Source organism: Sciurus carolinensis, chromosome 5, assembly GCF_902686445.1.
Source record: "Sciurus carolinensis chromosome 5, mSciCar1.2, whole genome shotgun sequence".
Lineage (NCBI taxonomy): Eukaryota > Metazoa > Chordata > Mammalia > Rodentia > Sciuridae > Sciurus > Sciurus carolinensis.
Genome location: NC_062217.1, coordinates 121,984,688 through 121,999,478, shown reverse-complemented (window position 1 = coordinate 121,999,478; position 14,791 = coordinate 121,984,688). Strand labels below are relative to the sequence as shown.

At 61.8% G+C, this 14,791-nt stretch overlaps 1 protein-coding gene across 4 annotated transcripts in view; it reads right to left on the bottom strand.

The window, feature by feature from the left end:
* The window catches only part of Pald1 (phosphatase domain containing paladin 1), a 106,057-nt gene that overhangs the window by 27,711 nt on the left and 63,555 nt on the right, over positions 1-14,791 (bottom strand). For all 4 annotated transcript variants that reach the window (XM_047553788.1, XM_047553790.1, XM_047553789.1 and 1 more), the window contains 5 exons: positions 5,901-6,114; positions 3,122-3,224; positions 2,233-2,412; positions 1,109-1,273; positions 17-177 (listed from right to left, as the gene is read on the bottom strand). In XM_047553788.1, the coding sequence (XP_047409744.1) occupies positions 17-177; positions 1,109-1,273; positions 2,233-2,412; positions 3,122-3,224; positions 5,901-6,085 (794 nt within the window). In that variant the 5' untranslated portion in view covers positions 6,086-6,114. The remainder of the gene's footprint in view (positions 1-16; positions 178-1,108; positions 1,274-2,232; positions 2,413-3,121; positions 3,225-5,900; positions 6,115-14,791) is intronic.

Sequence of the window (14,791 nt, the reverse complement as noted above, 5' to 3'; positions counted from 1 at the left end):
GCTGGCCCCGTGGTACCTGTAGGCGGGCTGCAGGAAGAGGGGCCGCCTGTACACCTCCTCGGTGACGTGCACGTCGTCCTCGCCCCGGACGGCCACGGCCAGGGGCTGCCCCCGCAGCTCCTCCGTGCTGTGGTACACGTGGTACACGTTCTCACTCAGCTGGGCAAAGTCGTGGATCTGGCGGGCGGCGTGAGGGTCAGGGCCGCAGCCTGACCTTCAGGGCCCTCCCGACCGTCCCAGCTGGCCTCTAGAGTGACCAGGCCACACGGTTTCTTTTCATCCAGGAAGGAACCGCATGGCCAGAGGTGCCCTCTGCACCCTGCCTGGGGCCCTGAAGGGCTCGGGCGGCCACCGTCCAGGGCAGCCAGGTATGCAGGGGCTCACCCTGTGGGGATGCCTGCCCTGCCCCACGGGCAACGGGAACGCCCCAAGCTGCCTGGCCTCCGGGACAGGGTGAGGTCTGGTCAGCTGGGCGTGTGGGCTGAGGCAGCGGGAGAGGCCAGGGGCAGGGGGAGGCGAGGTCCCCAGTCAGGCCCGCCTCCTGCCCTCTGGGGTCTGGGGAGCGCGTGACCCCCACCTTCCATTTACACTGCCCTGGCAGGTCGGCTGCCTCGGAGACCCGTCCTGCCTCTGAGCTGGCGAAGGGCAGGAGGGAGCCCGAGGAGTCGGATGGACCCACAGAGGCCCAGAGGGTTGGCCCTGCCCAGGGCCCATGCTTGGCTCCCAGGCTAGGGCTCTGCGCCCGAACGAATCCTTTCTAAACAAGGCCGACACACACAGGGCAGAGAAATGGGCTGCCAAGGGACAGCGACAGTGAGGCCGGGACAGAGGTCCTGCCCCTGGCCACCCGGACCCAGCCTAGGCATCACTGGCCTAGGTAGGCAAGGGGCTATGGGAGCCGAGCTGCCCTAGGGGCGGTATGTGGAGGCCCAGGCCAGAGGCCCGTCCCAGAGGCCCGACAGCTCCACAGCCCCCTCCTCCTTTTCCCATGTGTCCTTGTGGGTGGACGTGGCACCTTTATTGTACATTTTCGTGGTGCTGAGGAGGGAAGCCCGTGCCCCAGGCGCACCAGGCAAGCCTCTACCACAGAGCCGCGACCCGGCCTCACCTCTTTCCGGATGGCCAGCTCCAACCGCTCCACCGGGCTCCCAGGACCCAGGCCCTGGAGATTCTCGTGGAGGTTCCGCTTGTCTCGAGGAGTGTAGGACACAAAGTCCTCGCCAGCTCGCAAGAACAGCACGGGCTCCTCCCGCACGCAGAAGATGACGCCTTCCTGGCAGAGGACAGACACCTCGGCTGCCCCGAGACCTCACCCTGCCCCACCGCGGCCGCGCCCTCTCCTCTAGGGTCCAGCACCGACCTGGTCCCCGCAACTGTCCCACTGTCACCTGCTCCATCCCCGCCAGCAGGAGCCCTGTATGGGGTCTCCCGGTGCTGGCCCCGCTCTGGCTCTGGTTCCGCATTATTTTGAGAGCCCTCAGTTCCTGACAAAGGGCCCCAGATAAACTAGGTGTTTGATGACATCGAGCTCAGATGCTCCCTGTCCCTCTGCAAGTCACAGCGGCTCTTCAGCCTCCGTCCTGGAAAGGCAAACCCCACCTCCCTCAGGTAGGCAAGGGTGTAGCACTTGAGCCCATCACAGCGGCCCAGGCCTGTAATCCAGTGGCTCGGGAGGCTGAGGGAGGAGGATCTGAGTCCAAAGCCAGCCTCAGCAACTTAGTGAGGCCCTAAGCAACTCAACGAGACCCTGTCTCTAAATGAATGAATGAAAGAAAGATCAAGTATAACCAATTAGAACAAATTTTTTAAAAAATATATTTTCCAATTAAAGAAAGAAAGAAAGAAAACAAGCACTTGGGGTCTAACTCCTGGGTTTGGCTCGTAGGGCAAAGCTGTGTGACCCTGAACAAGTCACTATCCTCTCTGGGCCTCAGTTTCCTCCTCTGCAAAATGAGCTTAGCAGCTCCTCCCTTAGGGTTGATGCCACAATTCACATTTGCTGTGATGATTTGATTTATGACCGGACCCACGTCACCCTGTCACCTGCTGACTTCCTCTTGGGCTCTCGGAATGTCCTCAGGAGCGCCGGTGTCCACCCAGGATAATGCAGTGGACACCTGATGAAATGTCCCAACCGTGCCTACCACAAGGACCATCCTGACCCAGGCCACCACTGCCCTCTGAAGGCCCCTCCCCGAGCCCCTCCCCGGTGTGGGCGCTGGCCTGCTTTACCGTGTGTCCGTCCTTCTCAAGTTTCTGGAGGACCCGTCTGAATCCTGAGAGGCTGGGCTGCCCCATGCCAAACACCGCCAGCCCACCATGCCCCTGCCGGAAGTTGGGGGCCCCGCAGCTCTCCGAGGTGCCCAGCTGGTCCATCTTCTCAGTGACGTCCCGCACCAGGAAGTAGCGGCCCTGGCAGGGACGGCCACAGCGGGTCACTCAGAGACCCAGGGGCATCTCCTACAGGCGGGGCTCGGTCCTGGGCTCCAGGGACAAGGAGCAGGGAAATGAGGGGAGAGGACAGGCCTCTGCCCTCATCTGTGACGGGGAGGGCGGCATGAAGTGAGGACAAAGGAAGCCCACCCTCCCAAGGGCCCATCAAGAGGTGGCCGGGCCGGGCGTGGAAGGAAGAGCAGAGGAGGTGCTTCCCTAGAAGGCGAGGTCCCTCCCAGGGGCACACACACGCAGAGAAGGGACTCCAGGAGGGGTCACACCTGCCGCAGCGTGAGTGACCCAGAGTCCACCCTGCCCAGGCCCCGGCCAGTTCTGAGGACTGACGAGTGAGCAGACGGAATGACCCCAGAGGGAAGAGGAAAGCACGTCCAGCCACCAAGGGAGAAGCAAGAAGCAGAAGGCGAGGTCATTCCTGGGCAAAGGGGGCCCTGGATCTCCTCGCGCCTCCCCGGCCCCCGCCCCATGGCGCGTGAGCGACAGGCGAGCCGGAAACTCCCAGCGCCTGGCACCTGGGCACAGTCCAGCCCCGCGGCCGCGCCCTCAGCCACCTGCACGGAGCGTCCACGCAGCTCCTACCCTGCTTCCAAATGCTGCGCGGGGCCCAGGGGCTTCCCAGGAGACCCCAAGGAGGGAACCCCGGGGCAGGCGGGAGGAGGCAGGGCCTCACCTGCACCAGGTAGTGCTCGGGGGAGACGTCGCAGAGCCGGCCCCGCGCGTAGTGGGCCTTGAGCAGCTCGTCGTGCACCTGGAACTCCTCCTTGCAGTTGTACCTGCCGGGACGGAGGGGTCCCCATCAGACGTCCCCTCCTCCCCCGGGGAGCCGCCGAAGGCCACCACCCCATGCCTGCAGCTGCCCATCTGTGGCACAGACTGCCCGTCATCCCCCAGTGGCCACTGTCCCCTTCCTGGGACACAGAGCCCAGACTGTGACGGCCCGGCTCTGGGCACGGGATGAAGCCCTGGCCAACACGCTGCGGGGACAGGACCAGAGCACATCCAGGTCACCCCCAAAGGAAGGCCTCTGACCCAGAGGCGAGGGCAGGGCAGAACCAGCGTCCTGGGCCACAGGACAGAAGGCACAGCAGGTGACACTGGTGCAGAGGGAGCCTGGGGGCGAGTTCCCGCGAGAGGCGCCTTCTGACTCAGGCAGCCCCCTGCGGGGTGGCTCGTCACAGCGGCCTAGCCCGCCACCTCGATGGCAGCAGCCCACGCTGTAGGACCACGGCCAGAATGCGGTGCCGGAGCGATTGCAGCCCTGCCTCGTGGGGTCTGTGGCCGTGGGCAGTGGCTCCGCTTCCAGACACTCCCGCCTCCTGGGGCCGTGGGGAGGCCCAGTGCACAGAGGACAGGAAGCGCCCGCTGGTCAGCATCACACGGCCCAGCAGCTCCTCCTCCACACGCGCCCCGGGCAGACGCTGAGCCAGTTGAGGGCCAAGCCCAGGAGCAAGGTGACTGTGCACTCGGGACACGAAAGCCTCCGCGGGGCGCTGACGATGCCACCACCCAGGACGGGCTCCCGGAGGCTGGGACCTGGTGCTGAGGCCTCTACCTTAGGAAAGGGGCAGGACAGGCAGCAGACAGGGAGTCGGCAGGACCGGCTCCCCTTCCCGCTCTGCCTTCGCGCCGCCCCTCGGCCACCTCGAAAGCCCACGTCCAGGCCTAGGTGGGTTTCGCTTCCCATCTGGAACGCGTCGGGGGGGTTCTGCAAACCTCCTCTGCAGAGGAAGGGCAGTGAGCCTGGCAGGCTCTGGGGCAGGCGGCCTGGGGACAACACTCCATCTGCCACTGAAGCGCTGAACGTCCGCAGACCGCACTGAGGGGAGGGGGTGCCCGTGTCCAGTAAAACTCCAGTTCCACAAACGGGACGGGCAGAGCCAATCTGCAGGATGCAGGGTGCTGGGTCCCCCAAGGGATGACCCCAAGTTCCTCCTGCCTCCAACACTCCGCCACCCAGGGAGGGTCGAGCTCAGAGGGCTCCAGCCACACTCCCAGCGCCCTGAGCAGGGTCTGTACAGTTAGCCAGCACCATTCTGGGCCCGTCACTAGGTAAAATGTTTTCAACATCATCTCTGATTATACTGATACGAAAATTGAAGCCCAGAGAGGGCAAGAGACTTGCCCAAAGCCACAGGGCACAGGAGAGGGAGAGCGAGTCCCCAGACCCGTTCTTTTGATACCATCTTCAAGGTTGACACCTACATTTGTGTGTGTGTGTGTGGTTCTGGGGACTGAACCCGGAATATATACCAGCAAGCATATCCCCAGCTTTTTTTATTTTCTATTTACAGTCAGGATCTTGCTTAGTTGGTGAGGGTCTCACTAAGTGGCTGAGGCTGGCCTTGAACTCGCAATCCTCCTGCCTCAGCCTCCCCAGCCGCTGGGTTACAGGCGTGCGTCACCGCACCTGGCTCTAAACATCCTTTTATCGTCTGTCAGAACAGAGACGCCACATCACGCTCCTTGTGCCGCTCTCTCCCTCCCCTCGTCCGGGCACAGTCCTCCACTATGATCCCGGCTTCCTGCCAGGCCCGGGCCCAGGCAGGCCTGTCACTGCAGCCTCCGGAGGCCTCACGAGGAAGCCTCTTCCGATCCCGCCAAGGTTCTATGGGAAGCACAGCTGACTCTCCACTCACGGGGCCCCGCCCGCCGGCTCCCGGCTCACAGGCATGGTCCAGGTCCCTCTGTCCTGCTGTGTTCCAGCCCCCAGCTCCTGTTCCCCCAGGACGGCAGGGAGCCAGGGAGCCTTGGGACCCTCCTCCTCTGGACAAGCACAGGGCCAGGCTCTCAAAACACCTGCCAGAACAAACCCGGCGCCTGAGGGACGTTCCCAAGGACCAGGAAGGGCGCCCGCTGGGGCCGCCAACGCGCCAGGCCCGGGCCCTGCAGGTGTGCCTGCCTCTGACCCAGGGCGCTCGCCACCGAGCCACAGCTGTCCTCCCCGGTTCTCATCTGGAGACGGGGCCTCACCGAGTTGCTAAGCTGGCCCTGAACCTGCCGCAGCCTCCAGAGTTGCTGGGAATACAGGCAAGCACCACCACACCCAGCAACCCAAGGCCCCAATCAACCTGCGGTCCACCGCAGTCTGCAGCCGTAATTACTGACTCTGGAAGAAAAACATCTCTGTTCCATGCATCTAAATATATGCACTTCCTCTGAAATATTTAGCCAAAGGTTATTTTCAAACGGATGTCCCCTCCCCCCCCTTCTCCACACTCCCTGACCGTGAGGATGGGGTGACATGGGCTCAGGGTCACCACAGAAACCCAGCTCTGCTGTCTGCTTGCTGGGTGACTCCAGAAAAACTGCTCACCCTCTCTGGGCCTCCGTGTCTTCAGGCATGAAACCGAAAGTAATTTATCAGCCTGAAGCATGTACGCCACTGTACCTCCGCACAGGCTCTGGGGGCACGTCTTCCAGGAACGTGGTCACGCCTGCCTGCTACTCACGTGATCACGACAGGCGCCACCTTGTTGGGGATGATGGACTTGGCCTTGCTGTTGTGCAAGCTCATGGTCTGGAAGGAGTGGACGCTGAGGGAATGCCGGCCGTCCATCGTGCCGCCGCCCTGGAGGCCTTCAAAGGGAGCGCCTGCCGAGACCGTCTGCTGGGCGGTGCTGGCCGTGGTACCCATAGTCTGTCGGCAGCCTCAGGACCCGAGACCTGCGGGCGAGAGGGCGGGCAGGGTAGGAGGGGCCGGGAAAGCCGCAGCAGGGAGGGACCTGGCCCGCCGCCCGCCGCCACCTCCAGGAAGCACAGCTGCAGGCAGACAGGCTGCGGCCCCTGCAGGGAGTCCCGGGCCCGCTGACCGCCGCCCGGGCCGGGCCTCTGCTGCTGCCTCGGGAGCCTCACGGCCGGGACGTGAGGACGTGCCCTTGGTGTTCACGCTCCTCTGCAAAAGCAAGACGGCTGGGGGGTTATCTGGGGTCACCAGCACCCCGAGTCGGAAGAACCGGGCAGAGCCGCGACCAGGGAGGTGGCAGCTGGACGTGAAGGACCTGGCTGGGAAGAGGAGGCAGGACAGGCTCCCGGGGGCGGCCGGGCCGTGCACAGGCTCGCTGTCCTGGCACAGACGGGGGCCACGCTCATCTGCTTTGCGTCGCCCCGATCTCAGTACAAACGCTCCCTGAGCGAGCACGCGGGGGACTTCTAGACGAGCGTGTTTTATTTCCTTGTATTATTTGATTTTTGTAGTAGGAGGGATTAAGCCCAGGGCCTGGCACATGCCGGGCAAGTGCTCCAGCCCTGACCCACATCCCCACCCCATTATTTTTTTTATTTTTGAGACAGGGTCTTGGCAAGCTGCTGAGGCTGACCTCGAACTTGCGATCCTCCTGCCTCGGCCTCCTGAATGCGACTGCAGGCGCGCGCCACTGCCCCAGCTCTCTAAAATCATGAGTGTCATAAAACGAGGCCAGCAGCAGCCGGACCAGAAGAGTGCTCAGCGGGTCACGCACTGAAAGAGAACGCCGGCCCTGAGCGCACAGCAACGTCCAGACCAGCGCGGTCCACGCAGGAGGGGAGGCCAGGCAGGCTTCTGGAGCAGGCAGGGTCCTGGGAGCGCCCTTTCCAGAGGGACTTGAGCACGAGAGCCCTCAATGGGCCGCGACGGCCTTTTGGCCTGGGGTGCTGTGGACAAGGACAGGATGCTGGAAGCGGCCTGCAGCCCAGGGCGGGGGACCTGAATACGCGACGGGCCCTCTCGGGTGGGAGTCAGCAGCCGCTCAGCACCCCGGCGACCCAGGCAGAGACACCGAGCAGGGGGAGCTGGGGGCGGGCTGGGGGGCACGTGCTGGCTGCCACTGTACCCTCGTTCCTGGGTGTACCATAAAGTCACCCGGGGACGCGGCCGGGTCCTCCCCGAGGACGTGATCACACACGACGTTTATTTCCTCCTTCGAGCTCATCTGATCCTAGGGTGGCACAGCTAAGATGGAAGCAAGTCAAGCCAGGCGAGGAGGAGGGCAGGGAGACCTCCTGGAGCCGGGCGGCGCTCAGTGGGCCGCGAGCCAGGCCCGGGGAAGGCAGGCGCTGGCAATCAGGGGCAGCAGCCAGAGTCTCCGGGAGCTCGGCAGCCCCGGCCGGCCAGCGCCGACGTCCAGGATGAGTGGACGGCCCAGGCGCTGCGCCCTGGGGACAGCACCCCGCTGCGGCCTTAGAGCGCGAGGACTCCCCTGGCCGCCTTCGTCAGGCCCGCGGCCTTGTCACCAGTAGGGGCCCTGTGCCCACCGTGTGCGCCCACACTCCCTGCGGCCCCGGCAGCAGATGGGGGTCACAGGCCCAGGAAGCCACTTCCCGCCCCGGGGCCTCTCAGAGGGAAGCACTGACCACCAGGCTCCCTGGCCCTCCCACAGCTCCTCAGGCCGGCCAGGTGCCTGGAGGGCGCCCAGCGCTTCCGAGCAGGCTGCGGCTCCCGGCGCCCCACACCTTCCCGATTTTTCTCTCCCCTTTTATTCTCCCTCAAAGATGGTAAGAACAAGCCTCTACGTCCCCAAACCAGAAACCATGTGGCTCAGAGAGAAGGGGGTCACAGTGGACCCCAGCTGGCTGTCTGCGGAACAGGGACTCGTTCTCATCGCCAGCTCCTGGGCTGGAGGGCCCCCAGCGCTCACGGAACTGTCCCAGACCCCTCCCAGCATCCCCGGCCAAGGGGACATGTGTGGGAACAGCCTCAGAGAAGGGGCCATGGGGTGCAGGAAGGGCTGCCGGGGCAACAGCTGGCCACAGCTGCAGGGCCCAGGCCAGGCCAGGCCCATCCCACGGGGGGCTGGCTGACACTCCACCTCCCTCCCCTCCCGCCTCACAGGCAGGGACAGGCCCTGAAAGGGTGGGCAGGAGACAATACAGATGTGCACAGCTGCACTGCAGAACAGCAGCGGGGCAGGGGAGGCCAGCGTCCCTTGAAAACTGACCCACCTCCAAGATGGGAGGAGGGCGCAACCCCAGGGTCCTTACGGAACCTCTAGCCAGCCAGAGTGAGCCTCGCCACCTTGAGTCCTGATCCTGCTGACCACAGGCTGTGGGGCCTTGGGAGCCTCGTCCTTCCTCCTGGGCCTCGGTGTCCGGCCAGGAATGGACAGTGAGGGATGGGATGGTCTGAAGGCCTCTTCCAGCATTGGATGCATTTGGTTCCTAAGACTGGGGATCCCAGGGGCCACACCACTGCTGTCCATGGCCAGGGACAGGGGTCAGGAAGCACAGGGATGCAGGTGGGCACTCTAGTGCCCAGTCCTCTGGGGGGAATGAGAAGAGACTATAAGAGGAGGGCCCACAAGCCTGGGTGGTTAGACAACACTGTTAGTCATCTCCCATTATTATAACAAAATACCTGAAACTATCAATTTAAAAAGAGGAAAGGTTAATTTAGGTTCCCAGATTTGAAGGTTTCAGCCCATGTTGGTTGGTCTCACTGTTCTTGGTGAGGCAGTACATCATGGCAGGACCCTCAGAGAAAGAGTGCCAACAGGTAGATCCCTTGACTGCTGGGCATTTGTCATAGATTATCCCACACAATCCTGACCGTACCCCACAAGATGCCAACTCTTACAACTCAACACCAAGTTCACACAAAATACAATCTAAAGATGAACAAAAGACTTGGAAAGACTATGGATGCCAAATAAGCCCATAAAAAGACAGTCAGAGCCAGGCACAATGGTGCACGCCTGTAATCCCAGCGATGCAGGAGGCTGAGGCAGGAGGATCACAAGTTCAAACCCAGCCTCAGCAACTTAGCAAGGCCCTAAGCAACTTAGTGAGACCCTGTCTCTAAGTCAAATATAAAAAGGGGGCTGGGGTTATGCTCAGGGGTACAGCGCTTGCCTAGCAAGTGTAAGGCACTGGGTTTGATTCTCAGTACTGCATATAATAAATAAAGATCCGTCAACCACTAAAAAAAAAAATATATATATATATATATATATATATATATATATATAAAGGGCTGGGATGTGGCTCAGTGGTAGAGCATCCCTGGGTTTAAAGGGTTAAATAATGTGTTCTTATAATCAGGCCCACGCGTTCCCTTCGGTCTTTCTGTGTGGCTATCTAAACGGCACGTGTGGCCCACGCCCTTCCTGGTGGACGGTGCTGCTCTGCGCCTCGAGTCTCCCGAGGCCCGGAGGGCGGCGCTGGGTGGGCGGCAGGTCCTGCTGTGCGTGCTGCAGGTAACCCTAATCCGTACCTGCTGGAGGGTGAAGGCACCCTAGAGGTTGTGTTGTCGTTCCCGTCTAACAGAAAGAACCGCAGGGACTCGCAGAGCTGACTTCCCAAGTCCCTGCGGGGCGCTGGGACACAGGGCTCCAGCCCTCTGTGAGGCGTGGGCTCTGGGCCAAGCACTGGCGGAATCCCGTTGGCACCACCTATGCGCTATGTGACCTTGGGTGCGAGGCTCCACCTCGGAGCCTCAGTTTCCCCAACTTTCGACTGGGGGCCACACCGTACCTCCCTTGGTGGACTCAGGAGGATGAAACCCGTGATCACGAGTAAAAGTGACCCCAGGGGGCTCCACAGCGACCACTCAGGCTCATCCGTGGCACGAAACCCTCTCTGGTCCCTGTGCCCCTCAGCCCGCCACGCCCAGGCTGCCCCTGCCGGCTCCGGCCTTGTCCACGTCCCCTCCAGCAGCAGACCTGAGCCTCCAGGCAGGACCTGGGCTGTCCCGGCACCAGCCACAGGTGGCCTGCAGAAGGTCCTGAGCTGGGCCCGGCCTGCTTTGGTAGGCGCCAGGCCCCTCAGTGCCGTCAACGGCCCCCAGCGGCCCCTCCAGAACCAGGAGTCGCAGCCTGCTCCACCCTCCCCATCAGCCTGCGCCAGCCCTGCTCGGCCCCATTCGCCTCTGCCACCACCCAGTCCAGGCCACCAGCGCTGACCAACCACCCGTCTGTCCTCTTCCTCCCGTCCCCACCGTCCATTCCCCGTCAGCAGCTGGAAAGACCTTTCCACAACCTCACAGGTCCTGTCAGCTCCTCCCAGCACCATGAAACAACCCGCCACCCCTCACCCGGTTGACACCCATCACAGCACCCAACCCCTGCCGGACCCCAGCCACCGCTCACGGCAGGACCCCTCCTCGGGAAGCTCAGCGCTGCCCGGCCACCCCTCCTCAGGGCCTGCCCACCCCGGCAAGCTGCCTGCTTGGGGACCCCGGGCCCCCTCCCTGCCAGGCAGCCTGTGTTTCTGCAGGATGATGTGTCCCCGCCGTGGTCCCAGCACGCCAGCAGCACCCAGCGCTCAGTAAGTACCTGCAGGGTGAAGACACCTGCCGCTCTCAGGATCAGTGAGCCGGGAGCAGGGCCACCAAGCAGCATGTCTCGGCCCTCCGCCAGAGGGTGGCGGCAGCTGCTCCCACCCCACGCCCCTCCCTCCCTGACCGCGTCCTCCTAGGCGGGCCTCCCTCGCTTCCCCCCACAAGGAGGCAAGAGCGCAGCTCCTCCAGGAAGCCCTCCCTGACCACCCGCGCTGCCTCGCAATCCCGCAGCGCTGGGAAGCGGAAGAGCGAGTCCTTCGTCTTTGTGCTGCACACTGCTCCCGTCGGGGCCGCGCCTGTGTCCCTGGGAACGGTGGAAAGGGGGACAGCCGGACACACGCTGTACTGGAAGGAATCAGCTCTGGGGACTGCGCAGGGCTCGCCCTTACCCCCGCTCCCCACCCTGCCAGGCCCCTGAGGCTGGGCGGCAGGTGGCAGTGGCCACCCAGCAACAAGCAGGCACAAAAGACTGGGGACATCTACTGCAGCACTCAGGATTCTCGTGCCTGAGTGGACGGAGTCATTGTTTTTTCTTTCTTTTTTTGGCTTGCTTGCAGCTCCTAAATGTCCTACGATGAACATGACCACAGGGAATTTTCAAAATGACAACTATCTGTACAGGTTTCAAAGTCGAGCAGGAAGTCACGGCTCCTCCCCCAGAGGGCCCCGCTGGCCGCCCCACAGGTCCCATGCTCCCCCGTCCTCCACGGGGCCCCTGGCTGTCACAGCCCATGTTCCCCAGGGACATCCCATTCATACGGCCGCGGGGGTTCTTCGAGTCTTTGCTACTGACAATGATCCCCCAGGAGCCGGGAGGGGCTGGAGACCCACCTCCTAGAAGAGGCACAGCTCAGGGGCAAAGACCAGGCTCCCCCCAGGTGACAGGGCTTAGCAGAGGGAGGTGCCTCCCCACTTCCCTCACCTGACCCTTCGCTGCCTCCAGTCTCTTCTTTAAAACCAGAAGATCGGGGCTGGGGGTGGGGCTCAGTGGCAGAGCGCCTGCCTGGCACGAGTGAGGCACTGGGTTCGAGCCTCAGCACCGCATGTTTACAAATAAAGGTTCATTGACAACTAAAAAAATATATTAAAATAAAAAAGGGAGATCAACTTAAAAACCAAATTGGGGGCTGGGCCCCAGCTCTGTGGTGGAGCACTTGCCTGACAAGTGCCAGGCAGTGGATTCAATCTCCAGCACAGCAAGAAAAATAAGTGAAATTAGGCTTGGCATGATCACAAGCTCAGGGCCAGCCTCAGCGATTTAGGAAATCCTGTCTCAGAACACATACAGGCATGGTGGCACATGCCTGTAATCACAGCGACTCGGGAGGCTGAAGCAGGAGGATCGCAAGTTCAAGGCCAGTCTCCTCAGCTTAGCAAGATCCTGTCTCTAAACAAAACATAAAAAGGGGCTGGGGATGTGGCTCAGTGAGTAAGTGCTCCTGGGTTCAATCTCTAGAACAAAACAAAAACAACTAAATTAAAACCATCCAGAGGCTAGGATCCAAGGAGACCCTTTACCTGTTAAATTATGTTTCTGAAATGTTTCTATTCCTTCCAAACTGGAAAGAAGACTTTAAAAATGAAAAGCAAGATTGGAGAGCGTTTGCAGTAACCGCCTGTGTTCAGCAGGGGCTGTGGCTGTGGGGTGGCCTTGTGGGGTGGCCTTGTAGGGTGGCCCTGGGTTCCCTAACCCTTCAGTGTGCAAACAAGGGGAGACACTGAAGGGTCCTGGCAGGAAGGTGGGGGGTGACCGGATGGCCAGCTGCGCAGCTGAGCCAGGCGGGGACAGCACCCGGTGGGCAGCAGGGCAGGCGGCAGGGGGGATGGCAGGTTCCAAATGCAGGCTGCCCCCTGGCTGGGAGATGGCATGGGAGGAGGGGCAGGCCCTGCGCTCAGGGAGGGGACAGGACACCCTCCCAGCTCACCTGCCAGGAAGGAGGCAGAGAAGGGGCTCTCAGGATGACAGGACCAGATGCTGGCCCTTTCCAGCATGGCCAGTTGCCAGCGTCCGAGCGGGTGGGCCTGCCTGGTGGAAAGCTGATGGGATCTCAGCCCGGGAGGAAGAAAGGGTCACGTGGGCGTCCTGAGGACAACCGGAACGTCTGAACATGGAGTGAGCGCTGGATAAGCACGTCGACACCTGGACAGTGGATACAAGGGCCCTGGTTAGCAGGGGTAGGCAAAGCGGAAGTGTTGAGATACAGCACCTCCTTTCTGGGGGGAGGGGGCGTTACTGGGGATTGAACTCAGGCACTGGCCACTGAGCCACATCCCCAGCCCTATTTTTGTATTTTATTTAGAGATGGCCTCGTTGAGTTGCTTTGGGCCTCGTTTTTGCTGAGACTGACTTGAACTCTCGATCCTCCTGCCTCAGCCTCCCAAGCTGCTAGGATTACGGGCATATGCCACCGTGCCCGGCATTAGGCTGTCCTTTAAAAACCTGGCTTCCATGGATCCCTGGAGGCCTGAGAAATGCATTCAAACTGGAGGCAGGAAGCCTGTGGACCCCCAGAAGGGGCCCCACGTACCATTAGCTTGACCTCCAGTTTTGTTTTCCATGCAGATTATGTCTGGCCACCAGGGCTTAAAAATCAAGGCTTTCAACAAATATCCGGCTCCCTGATTTCTCTTGAAGGAGCCCAGGATGGGCAGCAATGGGGCTGGGCGCTCCAGGACCATGCAGCACGGGGGCTCTTCCTGGCCCCGGGTCCGGAGGGCAGTAGGCTCCTGGGCTCAACTGGCCTGGGGCAGAACTCCTGCCGGAGCCTCTTTTTCTCAGGCCTTTGAGCCCTCAGCCTGGCTACTCTCCTGTGAGCGAGCCTGTCCTTCCCCAGACACAGGCCACACCTGCTTGGCATGCTATGACCAAAGAGAAGACATCGCTGGCCTCCCTATTCCAACCTCTGCCGCTGAGCTGGCTCCTCACCCTGGTCCCCAGGCTCAAGCCAGCTCTACTCTTCTGACTTGGGGCATCTGGTTCCCTGGCCCCAAGCCAGGACTCCCCCTGGGAAAGACCCCCGTGAGATGCTCTGCAGGCCCTGAAGTCCGGTCAGCTTCTCTGCCTGGGACCATCCTGGAGTTCCATCCGAGGGTCCACAGTGCCCTCGCCCCCGAGAAGAGGGTGAGACAGCTCAGCACTGAGAACATGGCTCCCAGAGCTAACCCTACATTCCCCACCTCCCTGCAGATGCTTGGGGCCACATGACTAACTTCTAGCTAACGGGACACACAGAGCAGTGTCACACGCCAAACTCCAGAATCCTTCCTCATGAGATCTTTTCCTCCGTCCGTCCATCCTGCTGCCTGGAACTCAGATGTGATAACGGAAGTTCTGCAGCCATCTTGAACCATGAGTCCATGATTCCACACCCAGGAATGGTGGAGAGCCAAGTTCCCCAAGGAAACCGTGGAGCAGAGCCATCGCCAGGCCTAGTCGCAAAGCTCTGGGCTCGGACAGAACAGAGAATAAACTTCCACCTTGTGTAAACTGCTGTTGGTGGCTTTTCCTATTACTTGCAGCCAAATCTAACCCTGACTAATGCACTGGGTTATTTTTGGGGCTGACCCTCAATGACCACCACCGCATGGCAGCAGGACGGAAGGAACTTCTCTCCCCGCTCCTCAGGAGAATGGCAACTTCCCTGCCAGGGGACAGGCTCTGCTGTGGGCTGGCGGGTCCGTGCTCGGGTGGAACGTCCCCAAGATCCAGTGAGCCCAGGACCCGGGGTGAGGAAGTCACAGAACAGAGAAGAAATAATCCCTGGGCACCAGGACCCTGGGGGAGCTGAGGAGGCCCGGAGGGGAGGCCGCCAGGGCACCATCCACTTGTAGCAGAGTGGCTCTCCCCAGGTGCCCCGGAGATCCAGAAAGCGCCACGCGGCAGAGCATCTGATCCATGCTGGAGACAGCCTCTCCTTTCCCTCTCGGGACCCCTCTGAGCCGAGGGAGGCCCTGGAAAGCTCGTGGGTTCACCTGGGTGGGCGTCTCCCAGGAAGGAGCAGGAGGTGGGCCCCTCGGGGAGAGGCAGCCGGCTCTGGGGAAGGAGCTCTTTCCTGAGCTTCTGCCACCTCCTGGCTCCAGCGGCTGGCTACT